The 15,099-nt window shown below is 42.9% G+C and overlaps 1 protein-coding gene across 1 annotated transcript in view; it reads left to right on the top strand.

Moving 5' to 3' along the window:
- Positions 1-872: 872 nt before the first annotated feature.
- NLRP9 (NLR family pyrin domain containing 9) overlaps positions 873-15,099 on the top strand; it is a 28,351-nt gene continuing 14,124 nt past the window's right edge. The window contains exons 1-3 of the mRNA XM_060085400.1: positions 873-1,152; positions 4,125-5,688; positions 8,777-8,932. Coding sequence (XP_059941383.1) covers positions 873-1,152; positions 4,125-5,688; positions 8,777-8,932 — 2,000 coding nt within the window. The remainder of the gene's footprint in view (positions 1,153-4,124; positions 5,689-8,776; positions 8,933-15,099) is intronic.

The raw sequence follows: 15,099 nt of genomic DNA, 5'->3' as shown, positions 1-15,099 counted from the left end.
TTTGTTTGTTTGGAACGTCAATGAGATGGATGTCGGAATTTCTGGAACTATTAACATTTTCCATCACTTCTCTTTGCACTGAGTGCTGAGTTGGCCATGCTCTTTGAAACGTACTTCCGTGACCCATCGTTGAGATGGCTGTTCAGAGTTCCTTCTCTCTGTCTAGGACCACAGTATGTAAGCTGGTGTGCTCTTGGATTTGTCTTTTCCTGCCCTCATTTTGAAATTTTGAATTTATTTTTCCAGGCACAGCTCTCTGCTTTCCATCTTTCAGGGATTCATAAAAACTTTCATGTACCAAAGACATATCTTTAGGCTTTTGATTTCTTTTTTTTTTTTAAATCTTCAAAAGTTAGTCAAGCTAGACCAGAAACTGTTTTCCTTCAAGGAATGTTCAGTATAACATGGGCTTTTGAACTTTAGATAGACTGTCCCATGAGAACACAAGGTCAGTAGTCAATTCTTCTCAGAAGTGCCTGCAATCACAGTAGGGACACAAGGTCAGAAATACCCTAATTTTTCCTTGCTGGCCACACTGATAACCTCAAAGCTTTATTATGATTTTAGGTAGTTAGAATGCTCCCTGACATTTGATTTAGTATAAACCACATTTTTAGTTGCTAGCACTGAATTCACATACGTGATTTTGGAATGTTGAGAAAGGATGGGGTACCTTCCCCAAGTGAAGCTGGGAAGATAGGTTTTAAACAAGAAATGCATGATATCCATCATTTGAAGCCCCTTTACACTGCTGAGATTTAACTCCATAATGACATCATTCTTCCCCAGGTATCACTTAGTCCTTGTTTTTGAGGATCCTCCCCCCGCTGCACCCCATTGGAGAAGTCCAAGCTCCACAATCCTGTGACGAGATGGCTGAATCTTTTTTTTCTGACTTTGGTTTGTTGTGGTACCTGGAGGAGCTCAAAAAGGAAGAGTTCTGGAAATTTAAGGAGCTGCTCAAGCAAGAACCTCTGAAATTCAAACTCAAGCCAATCCCATGGACCGAGCTAAAGAAGGCTTCACGAGAAAATCTATCAAAGCTGTTGAGCAAGCATTACCCAGGAAAACTGGCATGGGATGTGACCCTGAGCCTCTTTCTACTGATCAACCGGGGAGATCTCTGGACGAAGGCTCGAGACGAGATCAGACGTAAGTGTCATGAAAGGGATGCAGCGCAGGGACCCTTGGGGGAAGGTTGGTTTACTGGGAGCTTTAATAATGAAGGTCACATTGTTATTGTGTTAGTGGCCATGCCTCCATCAGTTGAGAATGTGTATAGGTCAGTAGGACGCTTGGAAATAGTAGAAGAATGCAAGCCAACTCTGGTCATTCATGGGCCAGTGATGGACTGTGGATGAGTAGTGTCCTGAGACAAATGGTTCATCTAAGTGTCTGCTCCCCATTTTTCTGTTCCAAGCTGAGTCAATGCTATTCCAGGAGATGACCTGGGACTTAGTGTCTGCACAACCAGGACTGCTGAGATGGAATTCCATTATGGTTGTTGCCCATCCTTTTTAAAAAAACTTATGCAAACATTTTTTTATTGGAGCATAGTTGATTTACAATGTTGTGTTAGTTTCTGCTGTACAGCAAAGTGAATCAGTAATATATACACATATCCCCTCTTTTTTAGATTCCTTCCCCATGTAGGTCACATCCTTTTGACCAGACCTGCACAAGAGACTGGGCAGAGTCCTAAGATGAGGCAATAGTTAGAGAACATGTGCCCCTGGTGCTATAGGAGGAGCTTTTTATGCATAAATGTCTTTTCATTCTTACCACGACTCTGAGGTTTACAAGTGAAAAACATGCAGGTCAAACGGTGTCTCCTCATGTTAGATGACTTTTCCAAAAGGGACAGAGCTGACCCAAACCCGTTACTTCTGGCTCATTGATTGCTTGACGTCCTCCTCTGGGTGGATGCACCGTTTTGTCTCCCCTGAGAAAATAAGATCAGTTGAGTTGTAAATCCTGGCAAATAAAAAGTGACAGGGCCTCCCTGGTGGCGCAAGTGGTTGAGAGTCCGCCTGCCGATGCGGGGGATACGGGTTCGTGCCCCGGTCTGGGAGGATCCCATATGCCGCGGAGCGGCTGGGCCCGTGAGCCATGGCCGCTGAGCCTGCGCGTCCGGAGCCTGCGCGTCCGGAGCCTGTGCTCCGCCACGGGGGAGGCCACAACAGTGAGAGGCCCGCATACCGCAAAAAAAAAAAAAAAGTGACAAAATATGAGACAAATCACCCATTAAATTTTTTTCTCTTTATATATGTTCTGAGTTATTTTTGAGTGTTTCACCTCAAACTGGAGTTCATGACCATAGAAGCTCTCCTGGCATTTCTCTATATTTTATATTTCTGCTCTCAAGATTCTCTCTCTCTCATGGCTTTATTATGATTTTTTTAATTGAAGTATACTTGATTTATAATGTGTTAGTTTCAAGTGTACAGCAAAGTGATTCAGTCATTCACATATATATATACATACACATATATATATTCTTTTTTGTATTCTTTTCTCTTATAGGTTATTACAAAATATTGAGTATAGTTTCCAGTACTATACAGTAGGTCCTTGCTGGATATTTATTTTATACATAGCAGTGTGTATATGTTAAGCCCAAACTCCTAATTTATCCCTCCCCCTCCCTGAAATCACCCTTTTTTTTTTCTTTTTGTGCTGTACGCGGGCCTCTCACTGTTGTGGCCTCTCCCGTTGCGGAGCACAGGCTCCAGACGCGCAGGCCATGGCTCACGGGCCCAGCCACTCTGCGGCATGTGGGATCTTCCCGGACCGGGGCACGAACCCGTGTCCCCTGCATCGGCAGGCGGACTCTCAACCACTGCGCCACCAGGGAAGCCCCACCCATTTTTATAAACAAATCTTCCTCTGTCCCGGAGAGAGAAAGGCTCCCTAATTTCCAAGGCTCTTTTCCTAGTCACACATACTTAAACAAAACTAGCAACGCCCTTTGCTCAGGAGACATGCAGAAAGGCCTCACCTACTGTAGTTCATATTTCTTCAATGCGGGGTATGGTCCTTGTCTATATTTGTAATTTGTTTATCTCCCCTAGTGCATAACCTTGAACATGGAAGGTACATAATAAGGGCAGGTTGAAAGAGTGAAGGTTCAAGGGTGCATTTCTGAAATTAACTTGCAGTCAGCATGGTCTTAACAGAAATAGTCTAGACCTTATGATTTCAGGTCAGACAACTGAGATAAATACCTGACCCTGATATCTGTTCATTAACCAAATTAGCCAAGTAACATACACTCTCAACACTTTTCTGTAAAGTGGGCATAGAATGAATCTTAATGGGTTGTTGAAGAGATGGAAGAGGAAGTACCAGTGACAACTTTCTCAGCCCCGATTCCTGGGTGGCCCTCAGTAAGTAAATAGTAGTGCTTATGAGTTCTTGACTGGGGAGCTAGTACCCGTCTTCTAGTTTGAAATGTAACCCCAAGTCTTCACACTTTGTGTAGCCCGTAGCTCTGAGATGGGCTTCCAGTCTTGATCAGGTGTTGCCATGGACATGAATTCAGATAGATTTTGGTATTAACAAAACTGAGTTCAGGAGCCTGGTCCCATGTGGACATATACATCAGTCTTTGCATGTTTGAGTAAATCTGTAGGGGTCATTCTGAGTCCCAAGGATGGAGTGTATTTTTTTTTAATAAGGGCTTTGAGTTACTGTTTATTTTCATGGCCAAGTATTTGCATACGTACATATGTTTATTTTATTTTATTTTTTAAATTTATTTTACTTTTGGCTGTGTTGGGTCTTCGTTACTGTGTGCGGGCTTTTCTCTAGTTGGCGGCGAGCGAGGGCTACTCTTCATTGCGGTGCGCGGGCTTCTCATTGCGGTGGCTTCTCTTGTTGTGGAGCACGGGCTCTAGGCGCGTGGGCTTCAGTAGTTGTGGCACGCGGGCTCAGTAGTTGTGGCGCATGGGCTTAGTTGCTGTGGCGCATGGGCTTAGTTGCTGTGCGGCATGTGGGATCTTCCCGGACCAGGGATTGAACCCATGTCCCCTGCAACGGCAGGTGGATTCTTAACCACTGTGCCACCAGGGAAGCCCTGGAGTGTATTTTTTAATTGTCTTGTATTTCTGTCCCTGTTAACTCAGATAAGCTAAACCCATATAGAAACCACATGAAGAAAAAATTCCGAGTCATATGGGAAAAGGAGACCTGCCTTCAAGTTCCTGAGGATTTCTACAAAGAAACCACAAAGAATGAATATGAACAACTGAATGCTGTCTACCTTACTGCAGACAAGCCTGGAAATCCCTCACCCACTGTGGTCTTGCAAGGTCCTGAGGGAGTTGGAAAAACAACCCTTTTGAGAAAAGCGATGCTGGAGTGGGCGGAGGGAAACCTGTGGAGGGACAGGTTCTCATTTGTCTTCTTCCTCAAAGGCAGTGAAATGAACAGTATTACAGACACGAGCCTAGTGGAGCTCATCTCCAGGGACTGGCCTGAGTCTTCAGAGCCCATCGAAGACATTTTCTCCCAGCCAGAGAGAATCCTGTTCATCCTGGATGGCCTGGAGGAACTGAAATTTGACTTGACGCTTGACGCTGACCTGTGCAGTGACTGGGAGAAGCAACGGCCAACGCAGATTGTCCTGAGCAGTTTGCTGCACAAACAGATGCTCCCAGAATCCTCTCTGCTTATCGCCCTAGGAAAGATGGGTATGAAAAAAAATTATTTCTTGTTGTGTCAGACAAAATGCATATTTCTCCCGGGATTCTCTGAACGCCAGACGAAGCTGTATTTCTCCCATTACTTCCGTGAGAAGAACAAATCCTCCAGAGCCTTCAGTTTTGTGAGAGAGAAGAGACCGCTGTCTGTCTTGTGCAAAAGTCCGTTTGTTTGCTGGTTAGTTTGTACTTGCTTGAAGTGGCAGCTGGAGAGAGGAGAAGACCTGGAGCTTGAGTCCGAAAGCGTCACTTGTTTGTATGTGTCCTTCCTGACAAACGTATTCAAGGCAGCAAGTGGGAATTGTCCACCTAAGCAGAACAGAACCCGACTACAAAGCCTGTGTACCTTGGCTGCAGAGGGAATGTGGACTCGCACGTTTCTGTTTTGCCCTGGGGATCTCAGGAGGAATGGGGTGTCTGAATCCGACACCTTGATGTGGGTGGACATGAGACTTCTTCAAAGGAGCGGTAACTGCGTGACCTTCATCCATACGTGTATCCAAGAATTTTGTGCCGCCCTGTTCTACCTGTTCAAACGACCCAAGGACCAGCCTCACCCGGTCATTGGAAACGTGACACAGTTTGTCACGGCAGCCATGAACGAAGCCTACTCCCATTTATCCTGGATGGGGATATTCCTGTTTGCATTTTCAACGGAAAAAATAACAAACATGCTGGAGACATCTTTTGGTTTCCCACTGTCCACAGACATAAAGCAGGAAATAACTCAAAGCCTTGAAACTTTAAGTCAATGTGACCCCAATAAGACCGTGGTGAGTTTCCAGGAATTGTTCAATTGTTTGTTTGAGACCCAGGACCAAGAACTTGTAATCCAAGTGATGAATTTCTTCAAAGAAATTGACATTTATATTGGTACCATTGAAGAATTGACAGTATCTGCATTCTGTCTGAAACATTGCCAAAGTTTGCAGAAATTTCACCTGTGTATAGAAAATGTCTTTTCAGATGAATCTGGATCCGTCTCAAAGTGAGTCCATCTATTAATTCTCTCCCTGTAACCTACACACACACCATATTTATATTAGCTTGCTCCAACCCCAACAGGTATTTCATAAATCATTGTATTTTTGTACTTAAAAACATGGCTTTTGCAGTCAGAAAGACATTGATTTGAGTTTTTGTACTGCCATTTGCTAGCTGTGTGGCCATGAACTGTGTTTCTTAAGTATTTGTCTGTATAATCAGGGGTCAATGTCTTCATAGGGCCAATGTCAAGTTGAAAGGTAAGCAGTTTTTATTGTTGCCAGGACTATGCTTCTTTTTTCCCCTTCCCATAGCATTTTAGCATATCCTGGTGAATCCACTGGGAAGGGACGCTCGGAAGCGTATGCCTAGTTTCCTCTGGATTTTGCCCATGTGTCTTTTCTCTTTGCTGATTTTAGCCTGTATTCTTCCATCAGGCTCAGCTCTCAAATACATACCCCCTTTCATGGTCTTTTTTTTTTAATTAAAGTATAATTCCCTGGCGGTCCAGTGGTTAAGACTCCACGCTTCCACTGCAAGGGCATGGGTTTGATCCCTGGTCAGCGAACGAAGATCCCACATGCTGCATGGCATGGCCAAAGAGACAAAAAGTATAATTAACATACAACATTATATTAGTTTCAGGTGTACTACCTAATTCTCAATATTTGTATATACTGTGGAATGAGCACCATAGTAAGTCTAGTTAACATCTGTCACCATACATAGTTACAGATTTTTTTTTCCAGTGATGAGGACTTTTATGTACACCCCAATGTTCATAGCAGCCTTGTTTATAATAGCCAAGTTATGGAAGGAACCTAAGTGTCCATCAACAGATGACTGGATAACAAGATGTGATATATATAGGTATTGTCAGATATATGGAATATTACTCAGCCATAAAAAAGAATGAAATCTTGTCATTTGTGATAACATGGATGGATCTGGAGGGTATTAAGCTTAGTGAAATAAGTCAGAGAGAGAAAGACAAATGCTGTACCTTTTCACTTACATGTGGAATCGATTCAAGACAAAACAAATGAGCAAACATAAGAAAACAGAAACAGTATAGATACAGAGAACAAACAGTTCCCACAGGGGAGAGGAGGAGGGAGAGGGGGAGGGACAGTATAGGTAAAAGGGACAAAGAGGTATGAATTAGCTGTTATGAAATAAGTCACACGGATGTAATCTACAATGCAGGGAATAAGTCAATATTTCATCCTAACTTAGTATAGCGTGTAACCTATAAAAAATCAAAGCACTATGTTGTACACCTGACATCAATATCATATTGTAAACTGATTGTAGTTCAACAAACTGAAAAAAAGTCATGCAGAACAGCAAGAGAGAGAGATCTACTCTCTTAGAAGCTTTCAAATTTGCAATTTGGTGTTATTAACTGTGGTCTTTACATCCCTGCGACTTATTTATTTTACATCTACCTGTACAGTCATGTTTTTGGACACAGTTCCTTGTTTGCTGACGGATCACCAAATATCAACCCTTGTCCACGTAACAATTGAGTGTTGTCACCCCAAAGAGGAGGAAACAGAGGCAGAATAAGGTTGAACGCTTGCCCAGCGTCACATAACCCACAAGTGTTTCAGATGGGGCTTGATCCTGGTCGCCCTGGCCTCACGGCTCTCTTCTTTGACCACCATGCGTGTTGACTCAGTGCACCTGACAGCTCCTCTCCCTGTTCAGGCTTGACTGTCTGTCAGCCTCTGGGAATGGTGTTCTCCTGTGTTGAAAATGTCTTGTTTTGGGTTTTTTACCTGCATTCTTTTTTAAATTTTATTATTTTATTATTTTAATTTTTATTTTTTTGCGGTACGCGGGCCTCCCACTGCTGTGGCCTCTCCCGTTGTGGAGCACAGGCTCCGGATGCACAGGCTCAGCGGCCATGGCTCACGGGCCCAGCCGCTCCGCGGCATGTGGGATCTTCCCGGACCGGGGCACGAACCCGTGTCCCCTGCATCAGCAGGTGGACTCTCAACCACTGCACCACCAGGGAAGCCCTGCATTCTTTTTTTTAGAAAATTTTATTTTGTATTGGAGTATAGTTGATTAACAATGGTGTTAGTTTCAGGTGTACAACAAAGTGATTCAGTTATACATATACATGTATCTATTCTTTTTCAAATTCTTTTCCCATTTAGGTTATTACAGAATATTGAGCAGAATTCCCTGTGCTATGCAGTAGGTCCTTATTTGTTATCTATTTTACATATAGTAGCGTGTATATGTCAGTCCCAAACTCCTACTTTATCCCCTCCCTACCTTTCCCTTTTGGTGACCATAAGTTTGTTTTCTAAGCCTGTTGAGTCTGTTTGTTTTTTTTCTGTTTCTGTTTTGTAATAAGTTCATTTGTATCATTTTTTTTAAAGATTCTGCATATAAGTGATATCATATGATATTTGTCTTTCTTTGACTTACTTCACTCAGTATGATCATCTCTAGGTCCATCCATGTGGCTGCAAATGGTATTATTTCATTATTTTTTATGGCTGAGTAATATTCCATTGTATATATGGACCACATCCTTTTTTTAAAAATATGAACAGCTTTTTAAAAATTTATTTATTTATTTATTTATTTATTTAGGCTGTGCCAGGTCTTAGTTGTGGCATGTGGAATCTTCATTGTGGCATGTTTAGTTGCGGCATGCAGGATCTTTAATTGCGGCCTGTGGGCTTCTTATTTGCGGCATGTGGAGTCTTAGTTGCAGCATCAAACTCTTAGTTGCGGCATGCATGTGGGATCTAGTTCCTCGACCAGGGATTGCACCTGAGCACCCTGCATTGGAGGTGCAGGTTCTTCCCCACTGGGCCACCACGGAAGTCCCTGGACCACATCTTCTTTATCTGTTCATCTGTCAATGGACATCTAGGTTGCTTCCACGTCCTGGCTATTGTAAACATTGCTGTAATGAACACTGGGGTGCCTGTGTCCTTTTGAACCATGGTTTTCTCCAGATATATGCCCAGGAGTGGGATTGCTGGATCACATGCTGGCTCTGTTCTTAGTTTTTTAAGGAACTAGTTGAATTGAGCCACTGGAGAATCACGGTGTTTGTCTTCCTGTAGTACCATTGAGAAGCTCTCCCTCTGGCGGGATCTCTGCTCAGCATTTACTGCCAGCGAGGACTTCCAGATGTTAGATTTGGACAACTGTCAGTTCGACGAGGCCTCCCTGGCGATTCTCTGCAGGACGCTGGCTCAGCCTGTCTGTAAACTCCAGAAGTTCGTGTAAGTTGGATCTTCACCTGTTCTTTAAGTCAATAGCAGGGTGTCATTCTTTCTACTCTGGCTTCTTTTGAAAACCCAAGCTACAATCCAATGTTTCAAAAGAAAATGCTGAGTGCTTTGCTGATTCAAATGTTTTACTGAGCGAGACACAAACTGTGGACAAACAGGGAGACTTTAAAACTGAACGTGGTCAAGAAGCTCAGTTCCCAGCAGCTACAGCTCAGGTTACAAAGCCTGGATGAGAAAGGCCTTTTTTTTTTTCTGCTGTGAGTGGTCCCTAGAACTATACCTTCCTTCCCATGGCATCAGCTCACTTGTGCACAGCCAGTTAGCTGGGAAGTTGCAAGTTCATGCTGACTTGGAGAAATCTTAAGTTTGTTTAAGAAGCAGAATCGGCATTTTGGGGAAATCGGTTTTTCCTTTGGGTTACAAGACTGCATGTGTTTTGGTGTAGGGATGTGTTTGAACTGTGGCCCCCGTTTCGGTTTCTCTGTAACAAGTGTTTTAACTATAGTGATGTGTATAATAGAACTTGCTTGGGGAACCTAAGAGGGAACAGTCCTGGTGCTTGGTGATGTTTGCTTGGATGCTGATTGACTGAGAATAGATGTTTCCCAGGTAACGCAGGAGGAGGGTGCTGAGGACAGGTGGGAAAAGAGCCTTAAGTTCACAAGAGAAAAACAAGAAGAATAGCACAGAGAATAGGTAACATGTATAGAACACTTCTTTGGCACAGAGATGGTTGCTTAATATGCATTTTCTCCTTTGTCTTTTAACCCTCATAACAATTTTGTCTTTACCTTTTTACAAAACATGTACCAGAAGCACAGAGAAGCTCACAGTCCTTCTCTGATGTCGTGGTCCAAAGCGGGTTGGAAAAGAATGTCCAGACACAAGGCAGAATGTAAAGAAGACAGAATTTATTAGAGGGAAGTGTTGCTACCAGAACAGCGGGCGGCCTTCCCAGTAGTCTGGGAGAGTCGAGCCCGGACATGTGCTATCGATCAGTTTTTTTTTTTTTTTTTTTTTTTTTTTTTTTTGCGGTATGCGGGCCTCTCACTGTTGTGGCCTCCCCCGTTGCGGAGCACAGGCTCCGGACGCGCAGGCTCCGGACGCGCAGGCTCAGCGGCCATGGCTCACGGGCCCAGCCGCTCCGCGGCATATGGGATCCTCCCAGACCGGGGCACGAACCCGTATCCCCTGCATCGGCAGGCGGACTCTCAACCACTTGCGCCACCAGGGAGGCCCTCGATCAGTTTTTATAGCCAGAAAACAAAGGAATGGTCCGAGGTGAAAATTTCGTTTACTGATTGGTCGAGGCACATATAGCTTCCTTCTATAGGGTGGGAGTGGGACAGACCAGATGCCTTTCCGTATTTGGGACAGGTCCTGTTGCCCAGGTGGGCGACACCCAGGTGGGCTCAGGAATTTCACAACCATCGCAACATGGTGGGGAGGGCGATTAAGAGTCCGGTAGGGGGTGTAACGCTGAAACTTTTTCAGACAGCGTCATGCTTTGCCCTTGAAGCACCATTGTCCTTGGAACACCACATCTGATACTTTTTTTTTTTTTTTAGGGTAAAAAGAATGCTTTTTATTAACGGTAGGTAGTCAGAGAAAGGAGGTGTTTCTCTGGTGGAGAGACTGCATTTATGTACAGAAATACTTTTTTTTCTATGTAAATTTTTTAAATTGAATTTTTATTTTATATTTGAGTATAGTTGATTCACAGTGTTTTGTTAGTTTCAGGTGTACAGCAAAGTCATTCCGTTATACATACACATATAGTCATCCTTTTTTAGATTCTTTCCCATATAGATTATTACAGAATACTGAGTAGATTTCCCTATGCTGTAGAGTAGGTCCTTGTTGGTTATCTATTTTATACATAGTAGTGTGTATATGTTAATCCCAAACTCCTAATTTATCCCTCCCCCCACCACCTTTCCCCTTTGGTAACCATAAGTTTGTTTTTGAAATCTGTGAGTCTGTTTCTGTTTTGTAAATAAGTTCATTTGTATCATTTTTTTAAGATTCCACATATAATATTTGTCTTTCTCTGTCTGACTTACTTCACTTAGTATGACTATCTCTAGGTCCATCCATGTTGCTGCAAATGGCATTATTTCATTCTTTTTTATGCTGAGGAATATTCCACTGTATATGTGTTCCACATCTTCTTTATCCATTCCTCTGTTGATAGACATTTAGGTTGCTTCCATGTCTTGGTTATTGTAAGTAGTGCTGCTGTGAACACTGGGGTGCATGTATCTTTTTGAATTATGGTTTTCTCCAAATATATGCCCAGGAGTGGGACTGCTGAGTCATATGGTAGTTTTAGTTTTTTAAGGAACCTCCATACTGTTCTCCATAGTGGCTGTACCAGTTTACATTCCCACCAACAGTGCAGGAGGGTTCTCTTCTCTCCACACCCTCTCCAGCATTTATTGTTTGTAGACTTTTTGAGAATGGCCTTCTCTGATACTTTGATTACCTTGGTTTGCCCTGGGCCATTCTGTTGTCTTCAATCCTGCAAGCTTGTCACTTTCAAGTTAAATTTAACTCCTCCTTCACCTTGCATGTCACTTCTTGGCTATGTACCAGAACTTGTGAGCCTAGGAAGTCACCAAAGCTGGGAGAGGTCTTGGGACACAGTGTTTCTCTCTAACTAACCCCCATGAGGAGAGAAAAGACATCTCCCTTGTTTACCCCCATATCTCCGGCCAGCAAAATACAGAGCTTTGCAGGGGCTCGTCAAACTGATGTCGAATGAATGAAGGGATCCTTGCATTCTGGAAATGGTTTATTCATTTCACATGAAGAAACTGACTCATAAATGAACTGCTCTAGATCCTGCATGGATAGTAAAAAATGGACCTCACTGCACTCTTGTTTTTTAAAGTCTTCTGGAAACTCGGTGAAAGATAAAGCTAATAAGTGAGCTCAGTATATACATTTTTTTGAAAAATGAGGACCAGTGGTCTCACAATTGAGAGATCTGTCATTGATTTTAGATGAGGTGGATGACCACATAAAGGAGAACAGGTATCCAAGACACCTGGGTGAAGGTATGAGTTAAAATGTGCACATCCGTCCCAGGAACTTGAGGTTGCAAAATGAGGAAAACAGTTCCTCTTCAAAGGGTGCATGGAAATCAGTCATTGTTCTCATATCTAGAGTTCTTTTTTTTTTTCCTTTTTTTTAAATTAATGAATTTATTTATTTTTGTCTGTGTTGGGTCTTCGTTTCCACGCGAGGGCTCTCCCTAGCTGTGGCAAGCGGGGGCCACTCTTCATTGCGGTGCGCAGGCCCCTCACTATCGCGGCCTCTCTTGTTGCGGAGCACAGGCTCCAGACGCGCAGGCTCAGTAGTTGTGGCTCACGGGCCTAGTTGCTCTGCGGCATGTGGGATTTTCCCAGACCAGGGCTCGAACCCGTGTCCCCTGCATTAGCAGGCAGATTTTCAATCACTGCGCCACCAGGGAAGCCCCATATCTAGAGTTCTTTAGCTCAGTGTCTAGTAAGAATCATTAGGCTCATTTGTCACTGGCCAGATGAGATAGAGATGATATGTTTAGTCATTTATTCCCCCAAGGTGTCCAGCCATGTGTCTTAGAATCAGGAACAATTATTCCTTTTCTTTCTTCTTTTGCACATGAGATTTTTAAAAAGTGTAAGTGCTGAAAAGTGTAAGTGCTGGAACTTCCCTGGTGCTCCAGTGGTTAAGACTCCACACTTCCACTGCAGGGGTGAGGGTTCGATCTCTGGTTGGGGCACTAAGATCCCACATGATGCGCGGTGCAGCCAAAGTAAATAAACGTTAATTTAAAAAAAGGAAATCAGTAAAAAGAGAAAAATGGTACAGAGGAACTTATTTGCAAAGCAGAAATAGAGTCACAGATGTAGAGAACAAACTTATGGTTACCAAGGGGGGACAGGGGGGTGGGACAAACTGGGAAATTGGGATTGACATATATACATTACTATGTATAAAACAGATAACTAATGAGAACCTTCTGTGTAGCACAGGGAACTCTCCTCAATGCTCTGTGGTGACCTAAATGGGAAGGAAATCTAAAAAAGAGTGGGCATACGTATATGTATCTCTGATTCACTTTGCTGTACAGCAGAAACTAACACAACATTGTAAAGCACCTATACTCCAATGTAAACTCATTACAAAGAAACAAATAAAATAAAAGTGTAATTGCTGAGCTGGATACAGAACAAGAGGCCTGGGGTCATTCCCTCCACTTCAGTTCCAATCCTTCTCTAAGCTTAGGGTTTAGGGAATGTTGGCAGTAGTATTGGGAAACCTACCAATCCTTCTGTGAGTCCTTGGGTCACAGCCCCAACCTGAGCCAGGGAGTCAGTTGACTTCTGCATCTCTACGTACCACCACTCTTCTTCCAGAAACCATCATCACTCCCCTGGAATTGCTCCTCCTAATAGCCTCCATCTCTGTTCCTTGGATCCTGTTTTGCCTTCTGTCAAAACATTTTTCCATAGACAAACCAGATTTTGTTTTAAAAAATTTTTATTGGGGTATAGTTAATCCACAATGCTGTGTTAGTTTCAGGTGTACTGCAAAGTGAATCAGTTATACATATACATGTATCCAGTCTTGTTTTAGATTATTTTCCATATAGGCCATTATAGAGCATTGAGTAGAGTTCCCTGTGCTCTACAGTAGGTTCTTATTAGTTATCTATTTTATACATAGTAGTGTGTACATGTCAATCCCAAATTCCCAATCTATCTCTTACTCCCACATTTCCCCCTGGTAACCATAAGTTCATTCTCTAAGTCTGTGTTTCTGTTTTGTAAATAAGTTCATTTGTATCATTTTTAAAAGATTCCACATATAAGTGATATCATATGATATTTGTCTTTCTGTGTCTGACTTACTTCACTCAGTATGACTATCTCTAGGTCCATCCATGTTGCTGCAAATGACATTATTTTGTTCTTTTTTATGGCTGAGTAATATTCCATTGTATATATGTACCACATCTTCTTTATCCATACCTCTTTCAAATCGACATTTTGGTTGCTTCCATGTCCAAGCTATTGTAAATAGTGCTGCAATGAACATTGGGGTGCATGTATCTTTTTGAATTATGGTTTTCTCCAGGTGTATGCCTTGGAGTAGGATTGCTGGGTCATACGGTAGTTCTATTTTTAGCTTTTTAAGGAACCTCCATACTGTTCTCCATAGTGGCTGCACCAATTTACATTCCCGCTAACAGTGCAGGAGGGTTCCTTTTTCTTCACACCCTCTCCAGCATTTATTGTTTGTAGATTTTTTGATGATGGCCATTCTGACTGGTGTAAGGTGATACCGCATTGCAGTTTTTTTTTTTTATAAATTTATTTATTTATTTATTTACCTTTGGCTGTGTTGGGTCTTCGTTTCCATGCGAGGGCCCTCCCCAGCCGCGGCGAGCGGGGGCCACTCTTCATCGTGGTGCATGGGCCTCTCACCATCGTGGCCACTCTTGTTGCGGAGCACAGGCTCCAGGCGCGCAGGCTCAGCAGTTGTGGCTCACGGGCCAAGTTGCTCTGCGGCATGCAGGATCCTCCCAGACCAGGGCTCAAACCCACGTCCCCTGCACCGGCAGGCAGACTCTCAACCACTGCGCCACCAGGGAAGCCCCCTCATTGTAGTTTTGGTTTGCATTTCTCTAATAATTAGTGATGTTGAGCATCTTTTCATGTGTATCTTGGCCATCTGTATGCCTTCTTTGGAGAAATGTCTGTTTAGGTCTTCTGCCCATTTTTTGATTGGGTGGTTTGTTTTTTTGATATTGAGCTGTACAGCTGTTTGTATATTTTGCAGATTAATCCTTTGTTGGTTGCTTCGTTTGCAAACATTTTCTCCCATTCTGCGGGTTGTCTTTTTGTTTATGGTTTCCTTTGCTGGGCAAAAGCTTTCAAGTTTAATTAGATCCCATTTGTTTATTGTTTTTATTTTCATTACTCTAGGAGGTGGAGAAATTTTTTTAAAATAATAAATTATGCCTTGAAGTCTTTTTCATGATTTCCCATCATTAGGAAAATATTCAGAATTTGAGCTTTTCCCTTCCTTCTCTCTGGTTTATCCTTCACCTGCTTCCCCATCGTGTGCTGTGGCCCACGGACCTTAACTTTCTTTCAGACCCC

Source organism: Mesoplodon densirostris, chromosome 19, assembly GCF_025265405.1.
Source record: "Mesoplodon densirostris isolate mMesDen1 chromosome 19, mMesDen1 primary haplotype, whole genome shotgun sequence".
NCBI classification, from domain to species: domain Eukaryota; kingdom Metazoa; phylum Chordata; class Mammalia; order Artiodactyla; family Ziphiidae; genus Mesoplodon; species Mesoplodon densirostris.
The sequence above is the reverse complement of the archived record's forward strand: the minus strand, read 5'-3'. Positions and strand labels throughout refer to the sequence as shown.